Source organism: Monodelphis domestica, chromosome 4 (assembly GCF_027887165.1).
Source record: "Monodelphis domestica isolate mMonDom1 chromosome 4, mMonDom1.pri, whole genome shotgun sequence".
NCBI lineage: Eukaryota > Metazoa > Chordata > Mammalia > Didelphimorphia > Didelphidae > Monodelphis > Monodelphis domestica.
This window is the reverse complement of record NC_077230.1, coordinates 149784983-149803888: the sequence shown is the minus strand read 5'-3', so window position 1 is coordinate 149803888 and position 18906 is coordinate 149784983. Positions and strand designations below refer to the sequence as shown.

General features: G+C 33.6%; 1 protein-coding gene across 2 annotated transcripts in view; it reads right to left on the bottom strand.

Moving 5' to 3' along the window:
• The window catches only part of ACVR2A (activin A receptor type 2A), a 140055-nt gene that overhangs the window by 28935 nt on the left and 92214 nt on the right, over positions 1-18906 (bottom strand). Inside the window, exons 2-5 of one of the 2 annotated variants that reach the window (XM_056797202.1) lie at positions 17777-17984; positions 17287-17347; positions 12641-12750; positions 12289-12443 (exon numbers count right to left, since the gene is read on the bottom strand). In XM_056797202.1, the coding sequence (XP_056653180.1) occupies positions 12289-12443; positions 12641-12750; positions 17287-17291 (270 nt within the window). In that variant the 5' untranslated portion in view covers positions 17292-17347; positions 17777-17984. The remainder of the gene's footprint in view (positions 1-12288; positions 12444-12640; positions 12751-17286; positions 17348-17776; positions 17985-18906) is intronic. The other variant, XM_007494127.3, reaches the window with a different exon arrangement.

Here is an 18906-nt window from a genome sequence, read left to right as displayed (position 1 = left end):
GGCTTAGTGACATGCTAAAAAGTTGGATTTGGGCAAATTATACTTCTCAAGAGTACTTAAGAGAATTTTGAGGAAAGGAAAACCAAAATTAACTTTGTTTTCATTAATTTTTTTCTTGCAACAAATTAGAAGCATACTATAGATATGTGTAATTTTAGTAAACTCTTAAGTGACAAAAATGTATATGAATAAAATTAACCATGTTTTTAGCATTAAAAGTTATGCAGTGAAAATAAACTTTATAATTTTTGAACTATGAAAGATGCACAATAAAGCAACAAAAATCCCAAAATAAAATATTTTAAGTATGTACTAAAAAAAAATAAGGTCACAACCATAACACAAACAGCAATGCATCTTACCTCTATCATTATATGAAAGGCGTGCTTGTGAAGAAAAAACACAGGCAAAAGAAATTACGATTTGTATTCAAAATGAGATGAAAAATGACACATCAATTATGAAAGATAAAGAGGGAGAATGTTGGTTTTATTTTACAAATTTAATAACGATCTGATTTCTTCAACTTATTTTTCCCCCTTAAGGAATGGTAGAGAAGTGACTCTCAGAAGAATTAATCACAACAAAGAAGATTCTTGAATGATATTTTGAGCCTACAGAAGCCTGTGTAATTTTTCTTCACTCAAAATACCTAAACCAATATTTTTTAATACCAAGGTAAGTATTTATCTATAGCCTACGTTGTTATTACTGCTAATTTCCCTAACATATTCCAGAAATACTCTAAACTAAATGTTATTGTAATTAAATAATTTAAACCAGATTCTCAACACCAGATGGCAGTGTTGCTTTATCCAAAAGCTTTAAGTCACCAGTAAAGTTTACATAATATCTAGCATGTGAAATGGCAATAAACTGAACATTTCTGTGGTAATAAGAAGGAAGAAAAACTAAATTTTGGGGTCTTAATCAAGTCACTCTTTCATGGCCTGGACCTTATTTCCTAATCAGAGTATCCTGTCACTTCTGGGATAAGGAGCATCAGTCACCAAGTCACAAAATGCTTCCTGACTTTCTGGATTAATTGATTCCTTTTTGGTAGAAGTGACAACGAAAGAAGAAAAGTTGGATGCTATAAATATGTGCTTAAAAGGAGTTGTAATTGTGCAGTGAGAGTGTAGGATTTTATTTTTAGGAGGAAGAAGAGAGTGGGCAGAAAATAGAAATAGGAGGTATATACAAAATAAAGCCTGTCTTTAATTTATTGCCCTAAGCACAAGTAGAAAGGAATTAAAAATTCTTCACAAAAGATTCAACCAAAGTGCCAGAGGCAATCCTGTAGATCTTCTGATACCAACCAGTGAGGTTAACAATATATTGGTTGTCCATCCATTATTTCTCAAAATTGCCACATGACTAGCCCATTTCTTTTTCTAATCCTATATCCTTCGGACAACATACCATCCTTCTCCGTCAACAAGCATTTATTAAGCACTATGTTCCAAGGTTTCTACTACAAAGACAAAAAAATGAAGCAGTTCCTACATTGTACAAGTAAGATATGTACACGGAATGGATCTAACTGTGGCCATAGACAATGAGATTACATATATACGACCACTTCTAAACTTCTAATGCCACTTGTTAATGACACCACCATCGTTTATACAGAAGCATTAAAACCTCTTTAAGAACAAGATCTCCATCTCCATTGTTCAGCTACCTAAAAACTGATTTAGCCCATAAAATTCCACTATCTAGAAATATATGCTCTAAGACAGGAACTAAACTATGCCATGAAAAACTAAAAAAGATACAGTAGACTGTTTCTAAGCTTCAAAGATTTATGTAAAATTCACATTTTAAAAAGACTGTCACTAAATTGGGGAGGGGGATTCACTTATATTTCTGCCACATGCTGTACTTTTTTATTGTCTTTCTTCTAGAACCAAGTCATATCATATTACTTCTGACCCATTCGAAATTCGTCCACATGAAAAGGATACAAGTCCTTTTCATCCACTGAGGAACATACAATAGAGAAAAAAAAATCATCAAAAATCAAAACGGGATAGAAAACGCAAATAGTTGATTCAACAATACAAACATTTTTGACAAATTACAGTTTAATCCAATTTAGGCATTTACTGAACACCTATTATAATCCAGGCACAGTACTAGACACAGAAGATTATTTAAATAAGAGAAGAGTGGGCTGAATTGCTTTGGGAAGTTCAGCTTAATGGCTTTATGCTTATTCCAGAATCAAAGCACATCATTTTAACATCAATATATTTCTAATGATGCTTTACGGCCATGAGGCATGGAAAGCCACAAATTCTGAAAAATTAAAGTTTTAGTGAACCCAAAAAGCAAAAGAGAAGTATGAAGTAGTTACGAAGGAAGAGCAACATGCTATCACAAGGATCTGGGTAGGTTCTTATCTTACTCAACTGAAACTATTCTCTCCAAAGTCACCAGTGGTCTCTTTAATTGTCAAATCTGGTGAGTTTTGTAATTCTTTATTCTTTCCAGACACTTCTGCAACATGTAGACCATCAGGCCCTCTAGGTTTTGGTGTTAATGCTCTCTTGGTTCTCCTTTCTGATGGCTCCTCAATCTCCTCTGTTGGATCATTATACCCCAAAATTTTGGGTTTTCCCTAAAATTCTGTTCCAAATCCTCTTCTATTCTCCTTCTTCATTATCATTTGATGACCTCCTTAGTTCTCATGGATTTAATTTTCATTTCCATGCAAATTGTTAGCTATATATACAAATATAAATTCAAGAATTCTAAAATAGAAATCCTTAAAAAAAAAGAAAGAAAAAGAAAGCCCTAAACTTCTGTTTTAGAATCAATACTAAGTATTAGTACCAAGGCATAAGAGCGTTAAGGACTAGGCAATGGGGGTTAAGTGATTTGCCCAGGGTCACATGTCTAGGAATTGGCAAAAAGAGACATTGGAACCTAGGATCTCCCACAACTAAGTGTGACTCTCAACCCACTTAAACCATATCATAAGTTGCCTCATCGCATTATCATTTTTTTTTAAACCTTACCTTCTGTCTTAGAATAAACACTGTTCATTGGTTCTAAGGCAGAAGAACAATGAGAGCTAGGCAATGAGGGTTAAGTGACTTGCCCAGGGTCACACAGCTAAGAAGTTTCTGAGGCCAGATTTGAACTTAGGACCTCTGGTCTCTAGGTCTGGCTCTCAATCTTACTGAGCCACTCAGCTGACCCTTCCCATTATCTTTTGCAAAAATTCATCTCTCCTCAAACTTCCCTGTTTCTGTCAAAGGCATCATCATTTTTTACAACCTGAACCCAGCCTACTTCTTCAATTTTATTCTATTCTTCCAATACTATGTAACTCAGCTAACTGTTCCTACACTATACAGTTCAGCTAAACTGACCTTTCTGCTATTCCTCATATGAGACATTCTATCTCCTATCTCTCTTCTTAGAGCTGAGAAGACCTGAGTTTAAGTCTATACCTTAAAAAAATAATAATAAACCTTTATTATTAAAGAATCAATAGAATTAGTACTCTGTACTGGTTCCAAGGCAGAAGAGTAGTAGAGGCTAGGCAATGGGTATAAAGTGACTAACCCCGGTCACACAGCTAGGAAGTGTCTAAGGTCACATTTGAACCCAGGACCTCCTATCTCTAGGCCTGGCTCTCAGTCCACTAACCTACCCAGTTGCCCCCTCAAGTCTATACTCTTGACACACTCCAAATGTGTTACCCTTGGCAAATCATTCTTTCAGTGTCCTAGGCAACTAAGTTTCAGATAAAGTGCCCATTTGTATTGTTATTACTATTTTTCATAGCTGAAGTCAAAAGAACACACAAATAGTAAGAAGAGATGGGACTGAGGACATTAAACTCATTCTTATCTGAAATGGATAGAGAAGTGTTGAAAATATACATATACACACAATGCAGAGGTGTAGAATGTATCAGATTCAATAGAGAAACAGGTAAGGAAAGTAGGGGTTAAAGCAGAAGGTAATACTATAAAAAGAAGAGTCATAAATAAACTTCCTTATGCTAAAGGAGGGATTATAAAGAAAAACAAGAAACTGGAATCTAACAGGGATGATCCATCAACCATGTGATGTCTCAATTGTGGCACATGAACATACTAAAATATTATTCTGCCCTAAAGAAATAAGGAAAGAAATGTTTTCAGAAACCTGTGTAATATAAATTATCACAGTAAAATAAACCAGAAGAGCATATATATGACAACAACATTATACAGAAAAACCACTTTAACAGACTTAAAAACTCTTTATCAAAACAATGACCAACCATGTAGCCAAGGCAAAAGAGAGGGGACAGATTCAAAGCACAGGAAAATGCCTTTTTTGGACATACCCACTATCTAGATTAATTTTGCTGGACTATTTGTTACTTTTTTTGATCTTATGAATTGAAAAATAAACAACAATGTTTAAAAAAAGGAGGACAATTGTAACAATTTTTAAAAGCAGAGAATAGGAGTAAGTTCCATAGAAGCAAAGAACTGGAAACTTAAGGGGTTTTCACAAATTGAGCAACTGCTAAACAAATTATGATATACTGATGTAATGGAATAGTATTGTGCTATAAGAAATGAAGAAATTGTTTCAGAGAAACCTAGAAAAACTTGCATGAACTGATAATGGAATAAAGTGAGCAGAATCAAGAGGGCAATCAATATTGAAAAAATAAACAACTCTGAAAGGCTTAAAAATTCTAATTAATGATAATCAACCACAATTCCAAAGGTCTGATGATGAACTAAAATGAAGAATGAGACATATATTTTTAGATGTGGCCAATGTGGAATTTGTTTTATTTGACTATGCTTATCTGTTACAAGGGTCTTTTTTAATGAGTGGAATATCAGTTTTCAACACTATTTAAATTATTGTTTTTCATATGAGTAAAATGCAGTTGCGATAAAATGATAAAACACCACTGAAATTCAATCTTGGGTTATGTTAACAGAATAGCATCTAGAACATGAATAGTTCTATTGTATTTTGCCTTGAACAGATGACAACTGAAGAATTGTGTTCAGTTTTGGAACCATATTTTTAGATATAATATTTATAAGTTATTGCCTGCTCAGCATATGATTAGGTGCGTTGAAATCACATCACACAAAGACCAGTTCTCCATCTCTGGCAATCTTGAATGATAACCTAGGTGACCACCAGTCAAAGCCTTGTTGTCAGATATGGGTTCAACAAATGACCTAGAGAGTTCCTGCCAAATCCAAGATTATATATGTCTGGCAAGCTTAAAATTATTATTTTAAATAATAACAACAATGAAGAATCTATTACACTTAAGGGAAATAACCAGACCTATGATTACTAAAATTGTGTCCCTTTTAAGATTCTCCAAGTAGCTAATTTTCAAGTGAAAATTATAGTTGACCATTATTTCTGTTTAAAATTATATAAAAGTCTAAATTGAACAAAAAGATTAACTGAAACAGTTAAAAAATAACTAAATGTATTTATTAAGAATGCCATTGGGGGCAGCTAGGTGGCTTAGTGTCTTGAGAGCCAGGTCTAGAAACAGGAGGTCCTGAATTCAAATATGGCATCATATACTTCCTAGCTGTATGATCCTGGGCAAGTCACTTAGCCTCCAATGCCTAGCTCTTTCCACTCTTCCACTTTGGAACTATACATAATATTGATTCCAAGATAAAAGCTAAGGGTTTTAAAAAAATGCTGTTTAAGTGGTGCCTTGCCTACATACCCTAAAATTTATGGTGGATTACATTGGAGAACTTTAATTTTATTACTACAGTTATATGTCAGGTTAGGGAAGGGCCATACATACAAATATCACTGAGGACTAGTAAAATCATTTATACTTGTTTAATTAAGTCAATTAAATGTATATCTATCCCCTTATATCATTAACCTTTTTTTTTCATGAAACCCTGCAATCATTTACTGAAACAAGCCATATCAATGAAGAAAACTTTGGTGAACAATATAATATAGTTCATGAACAAAAGTAAAAACATATAAAGAATTTCAAGATGCATATGTATAAGGCTAAAACATAAAGAATGCTTTAAAAAATACTTCTAATATTAACTTGGAATGTTATATTCTTCAATAAGCCAACTGAAATGCTATGAAGTTAGCTCCCCAATGCCCAGATGTACCTCCAGGGTACCTTACTGCCTTAGCAAATTCTAGGATCCTTTCTTCAACATACAATCAACCTGACTGCTCCTCTCCAATATCACTAAAAATCTAGAATCAGTATTTTTCTTACTCATCCCCCATATCCCAATAATTGCCAAAAAAGGCTGAAGCAGTGTCTTCCTATAACTGACCTCCATGGTGAGAAAATATAAAGCCTAGGTCATTTGTAAATTAAAAACAACAAAATATTCTAAATGCTTCTTGGTCTCTTGCACACAGGCATCACATCCCTTAAAAATTAACATTTATTTGTTGAGTCCCAAACAGTCAGAAGGAAATGGATGTGAAAGGATCAGAGCACAAAGAGAAATCAAGTCCAGAAAAAAAAAAAGAAAAGAATGCAGCCTTCCCCTCTTTATAATATGGTTAGGCAAGACCAACATCTAACTATGCAACTACAAATATGAATCTTCCAAGTGAGGAACCTGAGCTCACTAGAAGTTCCACAAAAGATGCAAGAAGCTTCAAAGACTATAGTGATATCCAGCCACTGAAAGGTTGGGTTTGGTGTTTTGTTTTGTTTTAAATGAGAGTCTATACATCAGTATCACTGTAAAGGCATGACTCATTGACCCAGGAAAACTGGTTTACCTTCAATTTATCCACTGACATTCATGAAGGATTTCACTGCCTATAAACAAAGAAAGCTATCACCTTGCAGTCTGCATTAAAAGATGTTTCAGTTGATAGTTTGGGGTTCACAAAATCAGGATAACTTATACTGATTTTACCAAACAAAAGAAATCTTAACTATTTAGGGTTTCACCTTCGATTTATTGCAGATACAGTGACAGTAGGATGCCTAATAATCTGAGCATATTTACACTTCCCCCTTCCAAATGCAATGGGCAGGTAAAGCCCATTTCTCTCTCACATTCAAATAGGCATCCCTAACTTTTTTCAGTTTCATATGACAATCTCCTATATTATGATTTCAGATTCTCATTCTCAGAAATCAGTCTAAAAGATATTTACATCCCATAACACTTCCTCACGATGCTAACAATCAGCAACTATAAATGCCTTGGGTGAAAACAATCATTTAATATCATTCACAAAGATGGATTCTTAGGAAAATATACATGAATGTTCAATTTTCTGTGAAATTTCCCAAAGGACTGTTGACCACCCATGAGGAAAAAGGAAAGTTTAGATGACTGGATAGAGAACACAAATAAGACTCTTAGCATTTACTCATCAGTCACTATAAATTTCTTCTCAAATACTACAAGGTGTAGGCAAGTTTTCCAATGCTATACTGAAGTATAAACTATTTTATGTTGGAATACCAATGGTCTTATAGCAATCTTAATACAAATGATTGCTTTAATTTGGTGCCAAGTGATATATACAATTAGATTTTACTCAAAACTTTGAGGAAAAAAAATTAACTGAGTAAAGAAACAATAACCATTATTTTACAGTCTACTATCCTGATTGAACTCTGGAGTAAAACTATCACAGAAATGACCACAGCAAATATGTATGGAAAACCCGTAAGAAAGATCTTTGTTCTCTACATAACATCAAACATTAGTGTTGAATTTTTAACATAGGGATATAAAGGAGTAAAAATGCACAAAATGCCAGCTACTAGCTACATGGAATTAATTCTCAAAAAAAACCCCATAAACTTATAGATTTGGAGCAAGAAAAAAATCTTAGAAGTCATCAAGTCCAACTCTTTCACTTTATACATAAAGAACCCAAGGCAGAGATGTGCAGGGACTTATCCAGTAATAAAAGAAGTAACTCAAAGAAGCAAGACTTAAACCACAGTCCTCTGACTCCAAATCCAGCATTCCTTCCACTAAATCACTCTGCTTCCCAAATGAACTAAGTAAGGTACTTTGTTCCATGTTTCTGTCTGTCTGTCTGTCTGTCTGTCTGTCTCTCTCACACACACACACACACACACACACACATACACTGTGAATCTTAAAACTGCTCAGACTATACCTTAGAAGATTTGGTTAAGCTATTCCCCATTTAAATAATGGAGGTACTTGATCAGGAATGTACTGGGAACTTTAAAATTACTCCACCTTGCTCAGACAGTACCTTAGAGGAAGATAAAGTTGTAAACTCCTGATGGAACAATGAAAAAGTCCCTAACTCATACTTATAGTAAAGCTAGAACCTTAAGCTAGGTCTATTTTTAGATCTAATACAAAGGGGTGCTAAGTACCTATAAAGGTTAAATTAATCATTAAAAGGTCAAGAAACTTACAAAAGGCAAGCTTAACAAAAGAGGTGTGAAGTTTTAGTATATCCAGAGAAGGTGATAATAAAAGAAGATGTGAACTAAGAATGGTCAGTCCTGGGGAAAACATCTACTGTGATTGGTAGGTGTGAAAATTTAGGGGAGGTGACACAAGAGAAAATTTTCTTTAAAAGGAAGGAGCTTGAGGTGGAATTGGGTAGTTGGAGTTTTTGGAGTTAGTGTGGAGGAGCTGGCTCTCTGAACTTAGTTGGAGTTTTGCTTGGGACAAAATCTTGTGGTTAGTGGTTAAAAAACTGACTAGTCTCTCTTAAGGCTTAGCCCTAGGCCATTTGGCCTAGATCTTTTCCTACTATTTCCTCTTACTCTATCTCTCTCCCTTCCCTTAATTCCTTCATTTGTATTAATTAAAATCTCCATAAAAACCCAGCTGACTTGGGTATTTCATATTTGGGAATTTTCCCCATGGCGACCACTTATTTTTGATAAAAATCAAGACACTAAAATTATCTTTACAGTTTTGGCAATTCACAGTCTTGAAAACCATATTTTTTGCGGTCACAACACACACACACACACACACACACACACACACAAATATGCCTGCTTCAAGGAAAGCAAAGTACCACATTCAAAACACAGCAGCTACAGTTCAAGAAGCACTGCAGTCAGGCCAATCCAACAGCCCTGGGATATAAATGCACTTATATGTGGACAAGGATATGCTCACATATACATAGATGCACACATGCATGTATATATACACATGAATATGTAAACACACACTTTATAATCCTATCATGTATGTTCTTAACCCCCAATTTGTAAGTCATCATTGTAAAGGATCAAATTGTGTGTAAAAATATAGCTGTGCCTTCTGCTTCTATGTTTTAGATCCCCTTCAGTTCTCTATGTTAACATTCATGTGTACAATTTCATACTTAAATCATTAAAGATAACAAAATTACCTCCCGTGAAATTTAATACAAAAGCTAGAGGAATTTTATAAACATAATAAGCATTCCATAAATACTGGATATTTTGATGAATTATCTTCAAGAAGAAGAGAATTACTCAGTATCTTAAGGCCAATGACATATAAGACAAAAAAGCAAACCTTTCAGTAAACTCTCAAAAGTGATATGTACTATATAAATGGCACAAAATTAAAGGAATATCCATTAAGTTAAATGAAATAAAAATCTATTTTCTGAAGTAGAAGATCATCTATCTAACCTTGCATAAGTAAAATTAAAAGGAGACCCTAGAGAACTCCACATTTATATACAAAGTAATAAATAATATTTAAAATATTTCCCACTTTTTATATGACAGTTGGGCAGTTCATTTATGCTTGGTGACAACATTTCTCTTTCATAACATATTAACAAGAGAGGAATGAGAATATCAACTTAAACATAATTCACAAAACCGAACTTATTCTCTCTCCTCTCAACAAACCACCCAATTTATAGAAATTCAAAATAATCATTGCAGTAAAAGATATCTGAAATGAATACATTAAAGTAAAAGGCATGAGGACAAATAATCCAAGTTCTAGAGACAGTTGTCTCTAGGTTCTTTATGAATGATTCTGAATGTATTTATTTTATAAAGCCAAAGTTTCAAACAGATAGCCTCCAAGAGAAAAATACCTGATCTTTAAATATGTGATCATGCCTATGAACCCAGAATGCTACAGTTTTAGACATTTATTATATAATTTCACATTTGAAATCTTAAGATAAAAAGAATAATGGCTCTGTCAGAAAAAAAAGGCAAACTCCATACTATAGCTGGCAAAACTGAAGTCTCTTTGAGATATAAGAAAATCAAGTGACTAAAGTGCTCTTTAGGTATTTTAGCATACTGGGAAAAAGTACTCTACTTAGGAGAACTGGGTGTGAATCCCAAATCTGACATTTAACATCTATATTTAACATAAGCCCTTTGAACATCAGTTTCCTCATCTGTAAAAATGAGGTAATATTTGTACTACCTCCCTCCCAAGATTGGTATTAGAAAGGTGCTTTTGATAAATTGTTGTGGTTTTTCTCACAGCACTGTATTATTATACCCCCTATACTCTACAAAGTGATCTGCCGTCTCCTTCCTATGAGCTTTGTGCTCGTTTTCTCACTTACCAGCCTTCAATTACACTGTTTCTCTTTGCAGGGATATTTTCCCTCCATTTATTCACTTATTGAATTCTTACCCAACTTTTAAAGCCCAGTTCAAATGCCATCTCCTCCAGGAATCCTTCACTGACCCTCCCCACCTTGTTAATAAAAGCATTTAACATCAAACCTCAAATAATTCTTTGCTTTGCAGATCTCTAATGCACTTAATATAATGAATTATTTGTGCTTATAACTTATTCTCCCTGCTAAACTATAAACTCCATGAGGGAAGGAACCATGGCTTACCTAAACTTGGTATTTAATGTGTTTTGTAAAGAGCAAGTGTCTAATAAATGTTGGTTGAAACAATTTTTAATACAAGTACAAACTTCTATTATTACAAACCAATCATTTTGACCATCTAAAACCATAGCTATTTAAAAGTTTAGAAACTGAATACTACTTTAAGGGCACTTTACTCTGGTGTCCTTTTTTTAATCTGACGTAGATTAAGAGATCAGGGAGCTAATGCCAAAAAAAACCCAAAATCACTTTAAGGCAAGAGGAAAAAAATGTACTATACAAATAAATCTACAGGGCAAAAAGTTGTTCTGGACATAAAATTATAAAATGACCATTTCTTTCAGCAAAGTTTAACCAGTAATTCTATAGGTATTATAGAGACAAAGATAAAGCAAGAGGTTCAGAGGGGCAAGGTAATCTGATCTTTATATCAAAAGAAACACAAATAGCCCAGGGTTCACAGAAATCTGGAACTAGCATAACCTAGTATACGACTTTCTAGGCCATAGTAGCATACCTGTTTTAAACAGAATCATATGTTCTTGTGATCCGAGATGAGAAAAACCTAGTTTATTTAATATGATCATCCCAAACTAAACTATCAGTAACTTTCTTAGGAATGAGCCTCAGAAATTTAACTACCACTAAAAAAGTTTGGGAGACATTATTAGAGGGTAAGATTCAATCACGAAGTACAGATGAAAAAGATGCAAGGGTTTTTACTCTAGGTAACCATCCTCTTTTATGTTTAAACAACATTACTTCAGTGTTATTCTGATGCTCTTTCTTATAAGTATATCCTCTGAAATCTTTAGGCTATTACTTCTTCCAAAAAAAAAAAATCTTATTCTACAAGCCAGAACTTTCTTCTTACTAGTTCTACTTCATCTAGGTGAGAATCATCTATCAAGAAAGGTGGTTTGGTAAGTTCTGAGGTAGGTATTTGAAGAAGAAGCCAAGTTGGAGGGAAGATAAAAAAGACTTGTAATGGTTACCTCCCTCCTTCTCCCAGCCTCTGCTTCCCATGAATGAGTACATAAAAAGGAAGAAGTCCAACAGGATGCTTTCTGGAATTATTTTTACCCTCCCGGAAGTGATGGAATAAAAACAAATTTAAAAAAAATGGAATGTTGTCCCACTCCCCACCTATCCATCCTACCTCAAGATCTAGGAAAAAAGGGATGTTAGCAAGACAAATTAACAACAAAAGAATTACCCAAATCTCTATACAATACAACTGTATAAACTAACTCAAAAGAGGAAACTGCTCTTAATGCCCCCAAAAAATATTTTCACTGTCATATTTTACTATATGCACTCATATTTAGCAAAAGAGAAATAAAATTAGATTTTCAATTACTTTAAAATCCTAAAACAAATCCTTTCTTAAAAAAAAAAATCCTAAGCATCTACTGTTTTGGAACAACAGTAAATAAGTACAACAGAATAACTTACTTGAGTTGGAACAAGTACAGGAGGGTATGCTAACTTGTGATGCCTGTACATCCAAAATGAAAGCAGCACAATTCCTGCAATTAGCATGATGGGTACCAATGAGTAAAGCAAGGTGCTGAACAAGGGTGGCTTGGGTGTAACTGGATTGGAAGTTGCTGAGGATAAGAAAAAAATTACATTTACAATTGATATTCAAAGTTCTATATCAATAAATATTTCCTAAAGGCTCAAAAGCTTAGAAAGGGAAGAAAAGTAAGAAAAAAGGGACAAATCTAAATCTTACTGACCTACAGTCAAAATCATAAAAAGATAAACTGGCTTGTTAGTTGGGCTTTTCCTTCTGCTGACTTACGTATTGTGATCTCCATCTCCGGAAAATAGAAAAACCTTTCATTGCACATATTGCCTTCACAGCAACAGAAATACACTTCAGGGTTGTCCTTTTTTTCAACACAATCATTCCTATAAACAAACAGGAAAGAAAAAGAATATTGAGGTCTTTTGATTTATAAACTATAAATAGTTTTATAAAAAAGATAATTAACATCAAAATAAATTAAAATGATATATATGTTGAATTTGGCATTTTTATGGATTCATTTCACAAAAATGACACAGCATCTTGTTTCTAGATCTCTTCTGATAAAAAGATCTATCTATAATTTAGTTTCTTGCTCCTTTGATATGTTTTCTAATAATTATCAATGAGAATGATCTAAAATTTTTGCTTTCTTTCATTTTTTAAATGAAAAAGTTGTGAGGTGTCCTCCTGTTTAGTTGTACTGAAATATTATTAAGATGCTTCACTGTGATACAGAAGTACTTTTGGGTAATCAAGGAAGTGCAAAATAGATTTTAGCAAACTGACATATGGCAAAGGAGTCTGTTATTTTAAAACTATATTAAGTTCAGAAAGGCTGATTAAAAGATTGAATACTAGGTGTTAGCAACAGCAAAACATGAAATTCTAGTAGGATGATGGTGAGGGACTGTAATATGAAGTTGGTGAAGAGAACAGCAATCACAATGAAAAAATATATCCTTTGAAATCCTTAAATCCTTAAAAATGACAATATATGGATTAGCATTTGGCACTTTCTAAGAATATCTTCTCTAAAGGATAATATGAAATAAAATTCCCTTCCCCACCTGTTAAGAAGAGAGCAGCATACTATCAATTCTTAATTCAAGTTAATGGAAGGGAGCAGTAGATTCTAAAATTCAGTTGTGTTTGGCTTTGGAATGTGCTATGTCATTTTTACAGTAGCAGGTTTCTATTCATTAAACACATGAGGGTAATAAACATACAGAAAGCACTGAACTGTATAAATATCTAACTAAAGAAGCATTCTGCCTTTCTGAAAACTCCACCAAAAAAAAAAAAGTAAATATGAAGTTACTAAAATGTGTTTTGTAGACAAACATTAAGATGAAGCACAGTAATGCCACCAAACTAAATATAAGTAATAAAGCAACCTTCAACATTAGACCTGTGCACAACAAACAGTAATGACATTATTGAGTATCTCTTAGTTATTTTAAATTGGGTTAGTTGAAAATTCGTCAAATAAATTTAAGTTATATTTTTAAATAATCTATAATCTTCATTAGATTAAGATACTGAATTCACAACTACAAGTACATTCAGCCCTAAAGTTTATAAGTCTCTAAAGAAATCCTCAATAAATTTTGGTAGAATTAAATTCTAATTAAAAGGTAATACCAATGATCATCTACTTAGTAGACAGCAAAAGGTGAATATTTCATCTATAAGTGTCCAACTATAGACACTTACTACAGGTAAGTAACAGTTGACCAATTTTTGCAAAAATTATTTTTTCCATATCTAGATTTATGTTTAATACCCTGGACTGCTTATTTTTGTGCATTTTTAAGCCCTTCTTTTCCTTCTCCTGCTTTTTCCTGTAGTCCTACTCATTTTAATCTTATTTAGAAAAGCTGATGCTTAAGATGAGAAATAGCAAGGCATAGTGATGTGATAGAGAGCTAGCCTTGGAACCAGGAAGAAATGTGTTCAGTCCTTGCCTCTGTCACATAGAAACTGTGTCACCCTGAGAAAGTCACATAACCTCTTGATTCCCACAGTTAATATCTCTCTAAGACTGTAAAAAGCTTCTGATCTGGAATTCCTTACACCCAAGAAATCATACTCCCTGTTTAAAAAACAAAATAAAACTTTTAAACACTAGAAAACTCACAAATTTTTTGCTTTCTCTCTAGAAAGAAGCTAAGGAGCATCATGTCAATGAACTAGTCATTGGAGATGACAGCCAATTTTCAATGACTACTCTGAATTGAGTTTAGCTTTTAATATTTATAATTGTCTAAGTTTCATCATTTTCAAAAATGGTCCCTCAGAAGGGACTAATCAATTGAAAAAGGCTAATGAGTGGTAGTTTAGCTTCTGCTTGTAACATACATTCTACTTGGGAATGTTCTGTCAGGAAACTTTTTTTGAAAAAAAATCTAAATTGGACATTTTGCACCTTCTACCCTGATTCTGATATCTAATTACTGTTTGATATGACAACCATGAAAATTCATGCAAACAGTTACATTATGCCTTTCTTTTCTTCTCCAGTCTAAACACCCCCACATCCTTTAACCAATCTTCATATGAAATGGACTAAAGGCCCAGCATCTTTCCTGTTGTCCTTCTCTGGATGTTCACTAGATCATCAATCTCCTTATTAAGCTCTATCTGAACAACACTGGAGGTCTGACACAGATAGTGGTATAGATGGGCTCACTCTAATCCCAGAAGAGATTCCTTTTTTCATCAAGCTCAACAATGCACTAATGTTTTGGTCCCCATGTCATTCTACTGACTTATTATATTGAACTTTGAACTTGAGACCCACTAAAATCTACGGATTTTTTCTAGTATAATTATTGTCCAACCATGCCCTCCTCCTCTTCTACTTCTAAGGTTAATTTTTTTTTTAGCTCAAATAAAAGGTATTTATCCCCCTTGAATTCCACAGATTCAATCCAATGGTGTAAACCTGTGAAGACACTTTTAAATCATAACTCTATCATCTAGTGTTGTTTGCTATCCTTAACTTTTTCACCTGCAAATTTAGTGAGAAAATATTATCTATGCTTTTATTTCAATGACTGATAAAAATGCAAAACAGCAAAGAGCCAAGCCAAGATTACTACAGTACTATATTAGAAACATCCTGCCATTCTGACCACACAACCTACAATAAATCTTCAGAAAGGCCATCCAAGCACTTCTAAAATCCATCTAATCTAAATTTTTATCCAATCCAAACTCCACCACCTTCTACACAAAAATAGTATAAAATATTTTATATGAAAAGCTTTGCTGAAGTATATATCCACAGCATCTTTTTCACCTACAAGTTTAGAAATCCATCAAAATGTTAGGATTAAAATTAATTGGAAACTATATTAATTTATAATTATTTATTAGATAGTGAAAACAGGTTGGTAGAGAAAAGGCACATAATAACATGGCCAAACATCTAGCTAATCTGTGTCTCCATTTACTAGCTAATAGACTGCATTGCTTCCTCATTCCCTAACTTATAACCCTAGTGACATAGCTCTTTCTGGGTCTCCCTGGTTGGACAGATTTGGCTTCATTCCAGGTCAGAGGCCAGCTTTAAATTAGACACCAAGAGCCACATAGGACAAGAGGCAAGTGTCTTCAAAAATGCCAGACAACCATGAGGCCTCTGACATCCATCCTCCCATTGTACGCATGTGCAGCCAATCAAAGGATGAACTTGAGACTGAAATGGATTTTCAAATCTTTCCTTTTTAAAAAGAAAAAAGGATACAAGTTTATATTAAATTTACATAATCCCCCCTCTGACTGACATGTTAGTCTCCCCAATGAATCATCCTACATATAAAATCTATATATTTCAGGATTGTGTCACTAGGGTGTATAAGGGCCCCAAAACATTATACATTTCAAGAAAGGTCTAACATCATTTGGATGTTTCTTTAACATACTAAAAAATGGTTGATAGCCATACTGACAAGGAGCCATTGAGGGTATTCCTCTTTTTTGCCACAAAGGTTTTACAATCAAGATAAAAAATATAAATTTGTAACCCTCTTTCCTTTTAAGAGGGGTACAAATTTATATTAAATTCACATACACAAAAGAAAATGTGAGTAGAGTAGCATGATTTGTCCTGATAAGATCATGCTTGCTTCTCTATAAACATAGCTTTACTTTTTTGATATTCACCAGGCAGGTCATCAATGATCTATTCTGGAGTTTTCCCAGGAAGCAAAATCAAGTTATCTATGGTTTGCAGAGTGTTTTCTTCCCCTTTTTGAAAATCAGGACATTTTCCCTGATCCATGTAATAGGATTCCCATTTTCTGTGATCTTTCAAATATCACAATTCATTTAGGCTGAGTAATCTGAATTCATCAAGAGAAGCTAAGGAGGTGCTTTTTACAATATCCTCACTTATCTTGAATATAAACTCTTTCTTAGTCATTTCTAGAGCAAGGATCATTATTGTTGAGAGAACACAAGACAATAATATGAACTGAGCAGGTTTGCCCAACCTCAAAAGGAAGTAATTATTATCCCATCCATGCCCATGGAACATCCTCTCCCTCTTAGATCCTCTTTTCTCTCCTAATATACCTCAAATAGCACAAATCCTTTAGTTGTCCTTCATTTCTCTCAGCTCATTTTGTATGTTAGCTTTCCTGACAATTGTTTTTACAGCACTATGCCACCTTATGTTCACCCTTTATTACCTGGCCTCATTTCTATCTTTTGAGCATTTGTACTTAATATTTAAATCTGTTAGGGAGTTCTCCAGTGTTTTCAGACAAACCCCTATTTTCATTTGGAATTCTGTTTCTTTAAAAACAGTTAGGGGTCTTTGGTTTAAGATTTCTTCTTCCTTTTTCCCAGAGATGTTTAAAGCTATCTATATAACCTTTAGCAAGTTATTAACCCCTCTTAGCTTCAGTTACCTCATCTTAAAATGAGTCAAGTGGTTTCAGAGATTCCTTTCAGCTCCAGATCAATGTTCATCTAAAAAAGTAGTATAAAATGCAAATAGGAACATATTTCTATGGGCTACAGATTAACTAAAAAACAAACAATCACAAATTAACATTCTCTGTTATACTATATTTTGATTTGTTTTGTTTAATATTGTCCAATTACATTTTAATCTGTTTCAGAGGCACTGTAGCAGAAGTTTGACACCTCTGCTCTAGAAGTCCCAGATGGCAGAGGCTCCTAGCCATGCTACTTTCTTTGCACTGTACTATTTACCAGCACAGTGCCCTAAGGTCATAGAACATGCTTCCAAAATGCTGGCTGACTTACTGATATACCAACCCTATCCTTTAATCAGAAGACATAGAAACAGAGTAACTCATTAAAATACTTTGTATCGCTATGTAACACTCACTAAAAAAAATATTTCAGAGTCACATAAGACTTTTGCTTACTTACCTGTCATAACAGTTAATATCATCCAACCAACAACCTTGCTTTACTATTTCAATTGAGCCAGAAATATTTTTCCAGGTTGCAAAGCAGTGTCGTCTTTTATCTTTGTCACCATAACAAGGTTCAACACCAGTACGATTAGTTCTATCTTTTTCCCAATTAGCATTATAGAAGATGCACTCCTGTGTTTCTGATCTGCCAAGTATAGCACCTGTCAAAAAATTTAAAAAAAAAAGACAATTTAACTGTTAGCATCAGAAATAAGTATTTTGTTTAAAATGGGTAATCAATGTATTTTTATTCATGTTTTAAAATAAGATCATTTCTCCTATTTCCTGCTTCTATTCTTTTGTCAGTATATATACATATATATGCTGTATGTGTGTGTGTGTGTGTGTATACACACAATCACTATCAATTCAAATGAATGAATTGAAAAGAATAATCAGGTTGTCTATATTTTATTCTGCTCATAATTTCTCTTCTTTGCCCTGATTTTCTTCATGAACTCCATTCTGATAAAGGTTTCTGGCACACTAAAAAAAATAACCATACTAAATAAGAAAATACTTAAACCATGTACACTTAGCTACTCAGGTGTTTGGATTTTTTTTAAGGTGGTTGGTGGTTTTAGGCAAAAAGGATACAGTAGCATAATTGGTATAAGAACACTTTACATGAAGGCAAGAAGACTTCAGGTCAAAATTCTGGTTTTGCCAATAACTTGTTCAGTAACCCTAGCTATGTCCCTTCCTCTCTTTTTCATTATCTGTAAAAAAGTGCCAAGACTCCAATACCTCACAATGTCTTCTAAACCATTCATTTAAGGTGCACATTCCCCAAAATAATCCTAACACTAATAATAGCAAAGAGAAAGAGCAAAAGTAGCTCAGTCAATGCTGCTACATTGATTCAAAAAGAAAGGATTTAAAAAGTTGAATATTTCTGAAATTTAAGTCTTCAGCTTTACATCACTGAAGAGAGTTCTATATTGTATTAGCCATAATAGGTAACTAAGTGCCTGATGAAAGACATGTATTAGAGGAAAATACTTGGGTTATATACTTCTTTTCCTTTATACAGGACCTAGATAATCATTGATTCTTAGGACCCTTAGTTGTTAGAATAATTAA